At 36.8% G+C, this 15,804-nt stretch overlaps 1 protein-coding gene across 4 annotated transcripts in view; it reads left to right on the forward strand.

The window, feature by feature from the left end:
- Positions 1 to 15,522, forward strand: part of ZDHHC14 (zinc finger DHHC-type containing 14) — a 110,553-nt gene extending 95,031 nt beyond the window's left edge. For 2 of the 4 annotated variants that reach the window (XM_026044377.1, XM_026044378.1), the window contains exons 7-9: positions 1,125 to 1,234; positions 4,401 to 4,503; positions 14,314 to 15,522. In XM_026044377.1, the coding sequence (XP_025900162.1) occupies positions 1,125 to 1,234; positions 4,401 to 4,503; positions 14,314 to 14,715 (615 nt within the window). In that variant the 3' untranslated portion in view covers positions 14,716 to 15,522. The remainder of the gene's footprint in view (positions 1 to 1,124; positions 1,235 to 4,400; positions 4,504 to 14,313) is intronic. The other 2 variants (XM_026044379.1, XM_026044380.1) reach the window with 1 other exon arrangement.
- The last annotated feature ends 282 nt before the right edge of the window (positions 15,523 to 15,804 follow it).

The raw sequence follows: 15,804 nt of genomic DNA on the forward strand, positions 1-15,804 counted from the left end.
AAAGGAGAAAATAAAAATAGGTGGCTAGATGGTGATATAGAATGCTTTTTGGAATTTGACAAGTAACCAAATACAGTGATCCTAACATTTTTGATTATTTGATCAAATAATCCAAATTACTGCTTGTTYGAAGTACTGATAGTTACCAATGATTGCTGAATTTCTGCAAATTTAAAATGATTATTGTATCGTACAACTTTTGCTTGTAACTATGTCTTGAAAGGTGATAAAATTAAAAGCCTCTTTAGCACTTCCACATATGTGTTTGATAGGGCATAATTAAACTTGCGGGAGAAGAAAATCCCAGACTTGCCAAAGCAGACTCGGAGTGGACTGTGCCTCAGGCCCAGGTATTAGCCTGGCTCTAAAGAAATTCATGTCATGAATAAGGCAGATGAGATGTGGTTGTGTTCCTCAGTTATGAGGTTCAGGCCAGTGTTGTGTCTCTAGATGGACCCTCACGCATTTCTCCGCAAAATAAATCTGTCTTGCAGTGTTGACCAATAGCATCAACCTAGACTGTCGTATCACRTGTGAATTTCAAGTAAACTGCTTAATAACTTCATTTTAAAGCATATTATTTAGTTCAGTGCAGCCAGACATGTTACTCAGGCTATCCAGTCTCTCACAAGAAGTGTATGAGTGGCTAAAAGAAAGCATAGTTTGAGTTGAAAGGGGATAAGGACCACAAATGCTTCCCGATATCCTCAATCGCCCTTTGGGGACTTAGGGAGAAGAGAAGATTTTGTGGGTTTGTACAGCTTGAGTGCTCTGTTGCTTTAGTGGTGTGTGGCCATCAAACCTCTTCTCTTTGTACAATTACATCCAGACCTATTACGCAAAGTATGCTCAGATGCTGAAAACCCTCCTGTAAATATGTTGACCCTTTGAGATTAGGGGCGCTCTGGGTTTCTGGAGGTGAAGCRTGTGCTTTTAGCGGGTACTCCAGGGTTTTGGCTTACAGAACAGCCCACAGCTCTCAGCCGTTAGGAGAGCGTAACCATTAGTTTTCTGCAGTCTGTGCCTGACCTAAATAGCTTGTTACAGCTTTGATAACCCTTGATTTGCCTCATTGGTTTTCTGTATTGCATTGCATGAGGTGTGTCTTGTTCGTATCTCTTCAGATTAAAGGATCATGGTCAAATAAAAGAGGTAAAGAAAACTATAATCCATACAGTTACGGCAACATCTTTACTAATTGCTGTGCAGCACTCTGTGGGCCCCTCTCTCCAAGGTAAGAGCATCAAAAGTATTATTAGCAAATATTAAAGCCAAATGGTTACTAATGAAAAAAATGCTCCTTCTGACTTCTTTTACTTAATTAAAGGAATTGTTTCACTGGCTTCTAGAGACTTTAACTAAATTTTCTTCTATATTAACCAAATTTGCCAACTACTCTGTTTAAACTAAGTTAGTGATCAGATCCTGTAACATAGGCAAACTTAAAGCTAACGCGTCTGAAATAAAAATTGTTCTTGCAGTTGTTGTTCTTTGAACCTTTGCCACAGCAGCTAATGACAGCTGGCCATGAAAAGTCCTGCATAGTTAGGTGTTGCAGGGTGAGTGGGGGCTCTCCTTCGCTTTACAACTTTCTCACTATTTGTCTTCATCCCTTACTTACTAGGATAAAAAAACTTTCCACAGAATTAAATGTATTTAGCTCARTGTTTCTCTTACTTTAATCCACAGATAGCTCAAATCTCTAGTAGACTTTCCTAGTKATGAAACTTTTGACTCCTTTCTGTATGATAAATCAGCATAAAGAGCAGCTGATGATTCCTGCATAGTAGTACATTATATAAACAAAGGATGTTCAGTGAATAGAAAATTGTGAGGAGGTATTGCAAATTTGAAAATGAGGAATTATTTGACCAAAAAATAATCTCAAAAAAATAGAATACCTGATCTAAAAGGCCTTGGATAGAAGAAAGCTTCCAAACAGTAAAAGTAGCTGACCTAGGATACTATTTTTGTTTAGTCCATGTCAAACAACATTAGACATTTTCACTGTGACTGTTAGAGTTACAGAATTGCATTTGGAATTAGTGAGCAAGCTTCAAAATAGCTTAGTTAGGAAAGTCAGCTAGAAATGCAACTAGATGCATCAAAATCTCAGATTATTTTAAAATATACTTTATGTAACTCTCTGCTTGAGTGATATAGTCAGAGTGCCAAATAGTTAACATAACCCTTGTTTCTAAATAAAAGAAAAAAATAAATAAAAATGTCATTTGATGTATCTTGGATATTTATTGCGAACCATTGGTCTTATGTGGACTTTGAGTAATGCCTAACCTTTTCAGGAGAAGAAGCCTGACTTTTATAACAGAGTAATAAAACCACTGTATGATGTATCCTTCTGTTCTTATTTCAAAGCTCACTGCTTAGATTTCTTTTGATACCTCTGTGGTGGAGGCCCAGATCCTCTGCAGAGAGTGACTTCACTTTGTAGATTGTTTTTGTGGCAACATTCATCTGTTGAAGATGTTTAGTTTTGTTTGGAATTATATTGGCATAAGTCTGAACTATTGAGAAAGAAAGAGTTAATGACTTCACAGCACCATAATGTAGCTGATGTGCTTCATTAGAAATGGAATTTCTGTCGTTGCTACTGTGAATATTTCACATTCTGATAGAGTAGTAGAAGGTCACCTCTAGAGACTGATAACATCTTTTCTTAAGAAGGAGATAACAAAGTTAGGTTTTCCATGTACTGGGTCAACACAGTAACCATTGTACTGGTTACTGTACAGTAGTAAGGATGCCACTGTTTTCTGCATCCTAAGTCACTAGATATTCAAGTTATTTTTCTTTTATTTCTCTTAAATTCTGATAAAATGGACTAATAGCAATTCGAGCTTGAAAGTCCTAATGTTCATTTTTGTCTAGGGGAAATGTTTCACCAAGGATCTCTGTAAAAAATCTATTTTTTTTTCTCAGTTCTCTGAAAGATAGTGTTCCTTGATTTTGAAACATCTGCCAGTRAATCTAGAATGCATTTTACATGTTATCAATAGATTTCAAATCTTTATTTGGATCCACAGTAATGTTTTGGCATAGTAAAACATAAACTTTTTCATAATTATCTGACTTTCGAATGAGTGCTTTTTACAAGAAATTGTGATTTCCAATGTTTTTTAAAGTGTTCCGAATGTACATAAAAACTGTTCTGCAGACCTTTGTAATAAGAGTTTAGATTGGGCCCTGAATGGCAGAAATCTCATTTTCTTTTGAGAGAGAGAATGTGGTGTTTTCTATGTTTGCTGTTCTTATCCTAAAGAATTGAGGCTATCTTGACCCAGAGGGAATTTAGAGGTTCTATAAATCAGCAAATAAAACCATTTCTATGCTAATTTTCTCTGAGTTTTTTTTTATGGCATTCCTGTTATTAACTCTTAGGAACAGGCACTATAAAAGCTCTTGTAAAATTTGACAAGCTGTTATAAAATTTTGGAACTAAAATTTTATAGTTTTTAGACGTTTATAGTTTTTAAAGTTTTTAGATGTGAGGTGACATTGTTCGCATGACAGGTAGAATAAATCTTTTGGCCCAAGATTAAAAATATRGAGAAAATATAAATGAGAACTCCACCTAAGATTTTTGAATGCATTTGAAGCACGAACAGTTGAGAAATTTTGTTTTATGTAGAAGTAAGAAGTGCTAATATGCACATAGAATACTGTATTTCAGTCTGCATAGTCACACATGATTATTTTCACATACGATTATTAACTGGCAGAACCAAAACGATTTTTTTTATTCTGAAATTGGTAGTAAAATTGTTCCATTTGCTGTTTATTTCATGTTCTTACATGATTTTTTTTTATGATTTTCTCCACAAACTCACTTATTTTTTCTTAAAATTTTCTTCCATCTTACAAGTGCATCACTTTGGTAAAGAACAGTAGAACGATGTTGTCTTAGATAGCTATAATCACCTTGGTAGGTGAATTGTCTAAATTAGCATTCCTCTTTCTCTCTAAATTTCTGTGTTAAGTAGCTTGTAATAAGTCTTTTTTTTTTTTCTTTACCCCTTCGGTCTTGGTGTAAAACTAAATAATAAAATAACTTCTAAAGTGGATATTCATTTAAAATGTGCTAGTGAGTTTTGTATTTTGTTTTTTGAATCTTCTTTTCCTAGTATCAGCTTTTAAGTCTTTTGTCTATGACAAAAATCCAGAAAAGTTGCTATATATATAATGATATTGAGGGGTAGTAATTTACAGTTATCCTGCTGATGAATAGGCACAAAGTGTCATACTTCTGCAGTTGAAGAAAGGGGAAGTTTGAAGGTGAACTGATGATGAGTTAAGGTCTGTTTCGTATTATACTTTTTTCCTTTTATTAAGAGGAAGCAATTATTGATAAATAATATTTCTTTTTTTTTTTTATTCCATAGCCTAATTGACAGAAGAGGATTTATACAGCCAGACACACCACAACTAGCAGGACCGTCAAATGGCATTACTATGTATGGGGCCACACAGTCTCAGAGCAACATGGTAGGAATCATCCCGTAATGTTGTTCATCAAGACCCCTGTGAATGTTTTCCTTCTCCACTTTCATGTGAACTAATCAAGTAATAACTAACTGGATGCAGCTGACACTGGGTGGAATGACTTTGTTTATTAACAGGAATGAAAAAAAAATCAAGGCCTTTTTTAATGTATGTTTCACACAGTGTAATAGATATTGCCCGTGGATTCTAAAGAAATTTGATTTGTTTTATTGACACCTGCCATGTTTTGAACTGGAATATTCAAGTATTACGGACYTGCTCTGGTTCATCGGTTTCCAGCTAAATGTTATTTGGTGTAGCAACTTCCTCATTCAGTGTTTCCTCCTTTGCCTCATACATTGCAGTTTTGCATAGACTAACATACTTCAAAAAGTAAAGATTAACAAAAAGGAGTTTCTAGGGGAGAAGTGTGTTGAAGAAAGAGCAGGACACTGAACTTCCAATGAACAAAAAATGGCAACTGGAGTGGTACAACAAAAGCTTTTAAATGTCTACTGAAAGCGTGCCAATAGTGGTAGCATTGGCTATCATAATAGATAGGATTTCCTTTTTCCGAAGATTTGAAGATAGGATTTCCAGTGCCAAGAAGAAGACARTAACTGGAAAGAAATCTTTTTCCCAAAGGCAAGCATCTTATGTGCCTATTTCTGAGTTGTTATCCACACCTCTTTACAGTATGTGAGTTCTAAGATTTTATCAAAGAAGCTCTGACTTAATGGACTCCTCTTTCTGCMAAAAGAGAGGCACTCCCAAGGCCTTCTACTAATGCAATTCAGTCCCTCTTTTGAACAAGGAGGAAATGGTTCCCTCACTCCCAGACAAATTAGTTTTAGCGTTACTTGCGAACTGATACATACATATTGTTGCAGTTCATAAGGTATTTCTTCTTATTAATTCTAGAATTAAAGGGAAATTTTGTCAGTCCCGTTAATGATTAGAAACACAGTATTCACTTTGACTTTTTTCTGAAGTGCAGTTGAGTGAAACAAGGTAGTGCCTATGCAAATTTTACTCAAGAAATGTAACCTTGAAAGGCTAAAAGAGGAAAGGGAAACTTAGAAATTTCCCGAGGTCTTTGAAGGTTTGGCCCAATTTCCTGACTTTGTCAAGGCTTCTTTTTTGTGAGGGTTGTTAGSCCACAGTAAGTCCTTGGCATTATTTTATACTGGCATTTTAATTTTTTTTTTTTTTTTGGCTTTGTAAGAAAGCACTAGCTCATTGTTAGTAGGTATTAATGAGTGTATGTGTTGTTAGTTTGACAATAGATTGACTACATTTTTCTCTAGAAATGCAAAAATCTGTTATAGTGTATGACTTAAAATTATAAGAGCTATTCATTTAACAGTGTAGTATTTGTAAACACACAAACACAGATCTTCAAGGATTAGTTTCCTAAAACGTGGCAAAACATCACAAGACTCAAGCTGGGAAAGRCTTAGATGATACAATGGTTATCAGAGTCACATTTAAAGCTGTTGAAATCTTCTGCTGCTGTTCCCACAAATGCTGTCCCAGGAAAAAAAAATGAGTTTTAATAACTTAATATTTTGTATATAGAAGTATGTTCAAGACTGTGATGCCATTTTTCTCAGGGTGTTATTCCTGGTCTATATCTAAGACCAATTTGCTTCTAGTGGCAGCTGGCTATCTGTATGATTTTTCAAACTTGTAAAAATGTCTCCCTTGAATATTGTTGTAGGCTMTAAAAAATGGTTTTGAAGTCCCAGTCTCTCTCTCAGCGCTAACTTCCCTATTTAAAGTAGCACATTCTTTTCTGAGTTCTTCAGAGTACAAGAAATTAGTTTCTTACTGGCAACAAATACAGCAGGGCATAACTTTGCCTTTGTTCTTGCTTCAAGTATCCCTCTTTTTGTGCTTTTAAGTGGATGTTTTTCATCTCCTGAATAGGCCAGGCCCTGTTGTTTGGTTCCCGTCTCTCCTGTCCTTGTAGCAAACCTGGCATTCCTAACTTGCATCTAAGACCTCACACAATCCACAGAGCAGGCTTATTTTTTCTACCACAGTTAAGTCACATTGCTGCTAACTGACTTGTTCTCAGCTGTTCTGTCCAGTTACCATTTTTTTCTGTTCTATTTTAAATATAGACAAAATTAAGCAAATAAAACTTCATTATTCTACTTAAACCTTTCTTACATTAGTGTTCCCATTCCCAGGTCGCTGTGTAGTTCCTTTCTGGGCTTTGCAGTACCCATTTTTCTCAGCTCTCTCCCCAGTACACAATCCTTGATTCTTCTGCAACATTTAGGAGCAGCCGTTTTGGGAACACCAGCCATTCACTTGTTTTCTCTTGAGAAAGAAGTGCTGGAGCTTCTTGAATGAAAAGCAGGGAAGTATTCTTTATGAGAGAAGGCAAATGAGGCACACAGTGATTGATAGTTTAGATGACTGACTAGCTCAAAGCCAAGACTTAGTCAAAGCAAGGGAGTAGAGGSAGAGTCCATGTGGATGATTAAGGGATTTCTTTTTACCAGCCATGCTCCCCAGTGAAGGCTGGGCAACAGATGGGAGGTGGTTCCATCTTCCCTTCGGAGAGGTAGCATACCCCATGGAATTAAAGCCAGAGGCATAAAATGAATAATGCATTCTTAGAGCTGAGCAGACAGGCCCCAAAGAGCTAGCCAGTCTGAAGGAATATGTCTGAAATTGCAGCTTGCATGTTATGTGGTTTCAGAAAAGAACAAATGAAGTGAAACTCCATAATTTAAGAGCATAGTTAGACAGTAGTCTTAACCTATAAATACTGTTTACATGGGCAGAAATATACCCTTTTATACAGTGCCATAGGTAGTCATGCTCTTTTAGCAAATCTAGCTTGGATAAGTATAGCAAATCACTTATTAGAAATCTGAAGTGTGTTCCAGTAATTTTTATGGCATGACTGCTTGGGTTTTATTCTAGAATGTGTTACGTGTTTTTGTCTCTATAGTCGATMTTAACTTCCAGGTATTCTGCTAGTTAATCTATACAGTGTCCTAAAATGTCTCTCCTGCCCATTGTATAAAAAGAAGATTTTAATGAGCATCTTCTCTCACACTTGGCATCTCTCTCATTCCCTAGCCCTGCGGTACTCATTAGCTTTTATGCCTTCTGAGTAGTCCACAGAAATCAATAGGACTAAAGAGAGAGTACATGTGAGCGTGTAACTCTTTCAAGAGAAGGTATATGTATATTATGTGTCTTATCCCAATTATTTTATTCTGTAAATTATCTTATATTTCTGTTTGAACACCTTAAGTTGGATATAGAATTCCAGATCTCACCTAACTGGGCACAAAGGACTGCTTTGGTTGTCCTGTGTTGTCATATGTGAAAACAATTTCTTTGACCTTCTTCCCTGCCACAGTGCATTGCTCACATGTTTTTTTACTTCCCCATTCCTGTGATTTTTTTTTTGTCTCAGCTTCTTCCTCGACCTTTAGCCACTGATTGACAGTCTTTTACACATTGACTTATGTCTTTCTAACTAGAATTCTTATGCCCCAGCCATCTCATTTTTGGTCATTCTTTTATGTCTCTATGTTGCCTAGTATTATCCTTTGCCTTTTTTTTTTTTTTTTTTTTTTTTTTTTTTTTTTTTTTTTTTTTTTTTTTTTTTTTTTTTTTTTTCCTTTTTAATAACATCTTCAAGGGAGCAATCATTTTTACATTTAAACTTAAATGACTATCAGTCTAAGTTTAGACACCTTTTTTCAGTGCAATATGTTATCTCTTCTTCAGGGCACCATCTGTGGGACACCATTTTCCATTCAGGAGCTTTTGTGGTAATTTTGCCTTTGGGACTTCTGGTATTTCATAGAGGTTCTACCCTATTTTTTGGTATTAACTAAGTTTGCCACAATCTCAGGAAGTCAAGGCTGCTGGTATTACCAGTGCTTCATAGGATCTCAGTATCGTTTTGTTCTAGACCTTTAAAAACAAAGCTGTTCTCTCCTTTGAACCTCCTTTAGTTTACTAAGGACTGAAGTTAGATTTACCAGAGGTTAACTTGTTCTGAACGTTAGTTTCCATATTTTTTTTCTCGGTACATTCCCAGTATTTTAATCTCTTTTTCAAAATAAATTTAAATTAATCTGATAAATTCATTACTTAGCGTTATTGTCTTTAGAAGCATGCTGCTTGGAGTTAATGAACTGTAGACATTCATATTTCTAAAGTATTTCCCTATTGCCTTCTATTRCTAATTATTTTGTAAGCTCTTCATTATGTTGATTGCCCAAGTATCTCTCTTGTCCTAAAGAGACTTTTTTTCAAGAAGCACAACATCTCATCTGTTATGAAATCTTGATATTTTCTCTGTTTATTATTTCCTTCTCTTTCATTTTATGGTTATTTTCTTTGTATTCTGTTAAAGTTTTTATTTCTCCATAAACCCATCAGCTACTATTAATTGAATCTGCTTCATCTGCAGTACTTACCTTTGTCTTAAAAGCCTGAGTTGGTTCTTGTGTTTCTTCTTCTGTAGCATATCTTCTTCTGTAGCAGTCCATTATAGAGAAAAATAGAATTTCACTCCATGCACTTTTTTTTTTTTTTTTTTTAAGAGATATTAGTTTGGTTTATTTTTGCCGTGAAATTTTCTCTAGAAAATTCTCTGTTGCCTTACCAAGTGGCTTCTAGTAGCCTTTGCATCAGCACTGGCTCATTTCTCTGTTTTAAAGTCATGAGCTTGTCTCCTTGCATTATAGGCATCTCTTCCTGAGTGCTTAGTTCCCTTACTCCCAGTTCTCCCCTTCCTGTCTTGGATGATGTTTCCTTGGCTAGAGGGTGCTTCTGTTGCTCATACTTGCCACCCTGAAATGAAGGTGTCCCTCTATTGCGTGTGCAACTGTTTGTTACCAGTGAAATGTGCAATGAAGTCCTACCAAATATCCACATCCATGTTTCTGGCACTGATCAGGAAACAGGAATCCAGCTGACCCGGAAAACATTACCTCTGTCTGCTCTAGCATCCTTTAGCTTCCATATTCTGATCATTAGTCGTAAATATTTCTGCCTTGACTGYACCCTGCTCCCCAAGGATTTGGGAGTTTCACAAACGTGGTTCCATCTGTGTTTGCTCTCATGCTTTACGAATGTSATTTTCGTTGCCCAAACCAGTACTTAGGGATCAAGTCCAGCTTACTGCAGCAAGTTAAGGTTGGAAGAGGTTTTTCATTAAAGCTATTAATTTCTCAGACACAACACGCTAAGGGCAAATACGGTGAATCTGCATCTGTATCTTGCTTGGTCAGGGTATGCTCTTTTGATCATCCCCATTTACTGCATTTTTGTTCACCTCACAGAGCAATATCAGAGCACATAAACTACTATTTGTTGTTGTTGTTTTTGGAAGATATTCCTGGAGTATTSCTCATGTGCTGTAACATGCAGGGACACTCAGTCCACAGGAACAAGCTATGTACAGCTAGTGTGAAGTAAAATCCTTGGGACACGGATACTTTGTCACTCGGCTCTCAGAACTGTTTCTCTTCATACATCCACCCGTGTTGTGCTCCACAATGTGCTAATGTAACCACTGCCTTTGATCTGGCTGCATAAATCTGCAGCATCATGAATTTTGAGTGTGAACTCCTGCAGACATTGTGAGCAGTTACACAGTTCCGTCCCTCCACTCTTTACCCTTGCAAGTATCCACCTGTTGTGATATTTTAGCATCTTTTGTTATTCGTAGCACTGTCATTCAGTGCGGCCAAATCTCCACTGAATTCATTTTGGTTCAGCGGATGCTTCAGAGATGCTGAGGTAACTCAACCTTTTTCTTTGCATCTTCCAAAAACTCTAACATTTCTTTAATGTTACCAGTGTTAGAAAATGTTTAAGAAAGTCGATTTTAAATTTAAAACAAATACTCTCTGGTCTTGGCATTAAAAATGTGAAAATTATATTGCCATGTACAAGAGCTTTGTTAACATGTATGTTTTGTATAGCCTAGAGGAAAAAAAGAAATTTTCTTAATTAAAAAATAAAGACACTGTTTCCTTAGTTATTTGTATTTGCTATTTGTGAAATAAATACGTAATTTTAGTTTTTGTTTAATTTGCTTTGGTTTGTGCCTTTTGATGTAAAAAAATAAATTTCAAGATGGCTAAATAAGTCTATGTACATATATAATTGAACTTCTCTGTTTACAGAACTTGATAAACTTCTTCCTTCAGAATCTGCTGTTCCTCTGAAACAGTAGAARTTGTAAATGAAAAACAAAATCAGTAGGTCTGAAATGCAACACTACTAGTGGRATAATCTCTGTTAGTAGGTTTTTAACAATTTAGATTTCAGTGCTTTTCTTTTTTTTCCCCCTTTACATTTGTAATGCCTTTTTTATTTTGAAATGCTAGTATTGAATAATTCATGCAACTTGTAACTGCTAAGACTTTTGTCCCTGTAGTTTATTCAAGAGTGAAATATGTAACCAAGGAAAACCATCATTCCAGCCCCATAATGAACAGAGATATTTTTGTGAGTTTTGTATGGGCTATTTAAMATGAAGAATATTCTACTGGCAGAATATTCATTTTATTTGCTGTGGATTTTTGAGAGCTTCACGTAACAAATCTAATTTKTCTAGTGTGAACTCTGTTTGTGACCTTGAAAGCTGATTCCTACCTGTATTTTACATACAGTATTTCATGTTGATCACTGCTCATTATATGAATGAAGAGTGAAAAGCTAAAGTTGTGCGTCTGAGTGAGAGAACGATGTAGAGGTTATTAGCTGATTTGCTTTAGCTGTTCTTTCTCACTGTTCCATAAAACCAGCTTTCTGTACCAGCTGCAAATGTGTAAATCTCTATAGCTTATCMGGAAACGTAGCACATGACAAGGTATTACTTAGGGCCTTACCACGTACAGTCTGATGTGCCATCTCCAAAAATCTTGCAGGCCAGCTCACCTCGGCTCAGTGCACCAAAAGTGAATGAAAAAGTACAGAAATACACCCCATTTAGGGAATTAGTCCTTATAGCCATCCTCCCYGCTCCCTCAGATGCAGTTGTTGCAATCCCTTTCCTGGGGGCAGACTTCTAATGGGGAGGCAGATTAGAAGGTGCCGCTTTAAAAGCAAAATGTAAAAGTGTGGAGGGAAGTGGCAGGGAGTGATGCACTCTGAGCCAGGGTAGGAAGAGAGCTCTAGGGCAGGGGGAAGTGAGCAGAGAACAAAACCGGGAGGAGATACACAGCTCCTGAAAACGTTCTCATAACATTCTGTTTAATGGAGTTCTGTGAGGCTGCTTTATCTTTTAGATGTTGGTTCAGTTGAAATGCAGTAGAATTTGGAAGGAAAATTAATTCAGGCTGTACAATGAGCTCGAGCAAATTACCTTCAGTTATTTTAAAACTGTGTGCTTGTGTTGCCTGGAATGCCTTAAGTGATGATTTGCTTTTGAAGTGCTGAAGCTTCACAAAGGCAATAAATCAGCTCCTAAAATTACTTCTTTCTGCTGTACCCCAGTGGTTACAGGCATTACTCCATTATTTAACAGGCTCTTTTGACTACTGCTTTCTGGGAAGATGAATTTTATTTGTCGTCTTTAAGTTGTTAAATTCAGTTAACGGCTTTGTAAGGCCTGCCTAGCAAGGTTGGTTCGGGGGCCTGTTGTTTAATTTAAACCAGCAGGGGTCAATGACACTAATGACACTATGTGAATCTAGCATGAATTATTTGCAGTGCATTACTAGTAGAGAGCTTAACTTTATAAGGTGCTGAGAATTTTCTCGTCAGTAAGGTATTTATGCAGGCTTTTAGTCTTAACCCTATGAGTAATCTCTGAAATGATTTGAGACTCCTCGTTTGACTGGGGCTACTCATCATTTTGCAGGACAGAAAGTCCAAAGAATTGCTTGACTGAAAGCATAAGTGTTGGATAATGTGTAACCAAGTAAGGATCAGACTTCTGCCTCTCAAAGTAACTGGCATGGTGCCCCTAACCCACCTGGACACATTTACAGTGCTACCTCTCTGTTCTGGCACAGTAGTTGGCATGCACACTGTCAATGTCTCGTGTATTCACCCATCCTGCGGGTGTTGTGTGTTRGAATTTAAGGACCTGAAAATACCAGGGAAAGTGTTTGTAATGCTAATTATGATAAAGGAAACAAAAGACTTTCTATGATTTTACATAAAATGTATTGCAGTGGATTATTAAACTTGAATGGGCATTGTAAGGAATTGCTGTAATGCCAGTTGCAACCGCTATACTTGGGTATATCTGAAGCAGTAATTGTTACGTCTGACATTAATTTGATATAGGTGTAAGAAGTCATTGACAGAAAGCAGAACATACTGCTTGAGCAGAGTCCTTGAAATGACAGTAGTAAATAGGCTTATTTTAGTCCTGGATATGTTCTTTATTCTGCTTGCTTGCTTCCAAATTTTATCCTTGTTGCATTGGATTTATTGTTGTGCATAATCTTTCTCTTATACAGCAGAACAGCAGTATGGCAAATGAATTAAAATTTTGAAAATCTGCAGATTTTAAGTTATAACTGGTCAGACCATGAGTTAAATATATATTGTAATTGGATGCTCTCAAAAATGATGCTGATTAGTATTAGAGGAACTTAATTTGGCAATAGCTCTACAGGAGAAGTTCTTATTAAGGGSCAAGTATTAAAGCTCACCAGAAAACATTTAACTGTAAATATTACTTTAGAAGCAGCCATCTCTGCTTGCTACACCCTTAGTCAAATGTTATTGAAACACCCACCTCTATTGYCATCTCAAGGAAGGAATAATAATTTTACATTCTGAAGTGCCAAACCAAAAACATTCCTGATAATACCTACTGAGCTTAAATAGTTTTATGTAATGCTGGATTTGGCTTGTTATTATACAAGTGCTTGCCAGAGAGCTTGCATTTTGTAGTTTGAACATTCACTTTATCTGGATTAAGCACATTAGGACAAGAAAGCCTAATTTAGATGTCCTTTAGAAGAAATACTATTATGTGGTACACTAGGAAAATACAGATTTTGAWCATGGAGACTGTATCCTTATAAAATTACCTGCATCCAAAGTAATTTTTGTTCTKCATCTGTTCCTAGATCATGTGAAGACCAACAAAATAAGATAGATTTGCCTAGTGTTGTTAAACTCGGAGGATACTTGAATTAATGCCTTTCTCTGACTTGCTAGCTAGTGCAGGGTAAAATCATAGAATCACAGAACTACAGAATGGTTGAGGTTGGAAGGGACCTCCAGAGATCATCTAGTCCAATCCCCCTGCTCCCCCAGATCACGGGGCACAGGGCGGCATCCAGGCGGGTTTGGARGATCTCCAGAGAAGGAGACTCCACAACGTCCCTGGGCAGCCTGTGCCAGGGCTCTGGCACCCTCACAGTGAAGAAAATCTCAGTGAAGAAAATCTGCAGGACGTGATTACATCTGCCTGCTTAGGTACTCTGAAATCGAGGAGGCCTTGAGGTGGAGGATGAGTTCAGGAGGGTGCTCTAAGTAAGCAAAGCATATGAATTACAGTTCTTATAAAGTACTGTTTTGGAGGTAACTGAACACCATTAAGTGAATATTGTAGGTGTCTGTCTTAATCTGACAATAATGTGAAACACTGGCTTGGTTRTGCATGTATGTTTGTTTCCTCCTGGGCAGCATGATATGGGATTTTTGGGTGGCTAACCATGGAATGATACTAATGTCTTTCTTTTTTTCTCTTCACATCCCATTCTTTTTTCTTTTCCATACCTTTTGTCCATTTCCTCCTTTTTTTTTTTTTYCTGTTTTGTTTGCCTTATGTGATTTTGACACCTTTCCATTCTACAGTGTGACCAAGATCAGTGCATTCAGAGCACTAAATTCGTTTTGCAGGCTGCTGCCACCCCCCTACTACAGAGTGAGCCCAGCATAACTAGTGAAGAGCTACCTTTACCAGGAAAGACTACTATCAGTGGGCCTTGTGCAACCCTATCTCTAGGGCAACCAACACCACCATCTTCCATGCCAAATCTCACATCAGATTCAGGTTTGACAGACATGATACCATTAAAAGAGGAACATGAAGGTCATCAGTTTCTTACTCCTGAAGAAGCTCCATCACCCCCTGGGATGCTGCCAAGTGGAAGTCCTATTACACACAGCCATACAATGCACGTCCTGAGTCTAGCCAGTCAAGATTCACTGCATGAAGACTCAGTACGTGGTCTTGTGAAGCTTAGCTCAGTTTGAGCAGCTTTTTTTTGATGACATTGCACCATTTCATGGTGTCTACACAAATCTGTACTCAACAGGAATGACACTGTAAAACTTTGAAACATGCCTATATAATGGAAACTTTACTGCATAATGGAGTCTATTACAAAGACAAATTATTTTTTCAATGGAGCTATGGCATTTTTTGACCAGGTTGTTAATGATTGTGCTTTGATGGTGACTACATTTTATTTTTAAGTAAAGCCAGAAGCAGTCAATAATAATCTTGGTTTTTTGAAGCTTGGGCACAGCAAGTTGGAATTCAGCTTGTAGCAAAGGCCATTGTACAGTACAAAAGACACTCTTGGATTTAAGTGTCATGCTCTGTGTTCTATGCTCTTGTAATACACACTTGTAAAGGCTTACTACACTTGTGGCCAGAATGACCTGCACTTACATGTTATGCTACTAATATTTGAGATAGAAAATTACCATTCCATTTGTTAATAAACAACAAAAAAGACTACAGATACGGAATGCATGCCACGCTACAGTATGTGTTACAGTGGTGTTGGTATTAAGAGAAAGTGCTGCTTTTTTATTTGTGACTTTCCAAGTGCTGTTTCATTTAAAGACAGTGCAACAAACAAACTAATGGACTATATTATTTTTTCAAATTATTAAAATTTATTTTAAATTAATCAGTGGTGCCTAGAAGATGGAGAATTACTGATTTGATTATGTTACATATCATTTAACCTTCTGTTTAAGTGTTTAGAGTGAGGTATTGTGTTGTGCCATACCACAAGTCCTTCCACTCCCTGATGTGATACAGTTACCTGTGGACCTCCAATAAAATGACATCCTCTATTTCTTGGACATGTGTACAGTTATCCTTGCACAGTTTTCCYGGTGAAAAAGAGGGGAAATCATGAYTTGATGACACAGTTTGTAAAGGTTTCAATTTGAATATATTTACATAACAAAACTGGAGATAGTGAGGAAAAGCTGATTATGATTAGTGTTGCTTCAACTTATTTTATGGTCTTGTTTGAGATGTATATTTGTTCCCATAGAAATCTCTGTTTGGAGACAGTGAAGTTGGCATCTGCTTGCACCATGTTG

This window comes from Nothoprocta perdicaria, unplaced genomic scaffold (assembly GCF_003342845.1).
Source record: "Nothoprocta perdicaria isolate Ctin4 unplaced genomic scaffold, notPer1 scaffold_36, whole genome shotgun sequence".
NCBI lineage: Eukaryota > Metazoa > Chordata > Aves > Tinamiformes > Tinamidae > Nothoprocta > Nothoprocta perdicaria.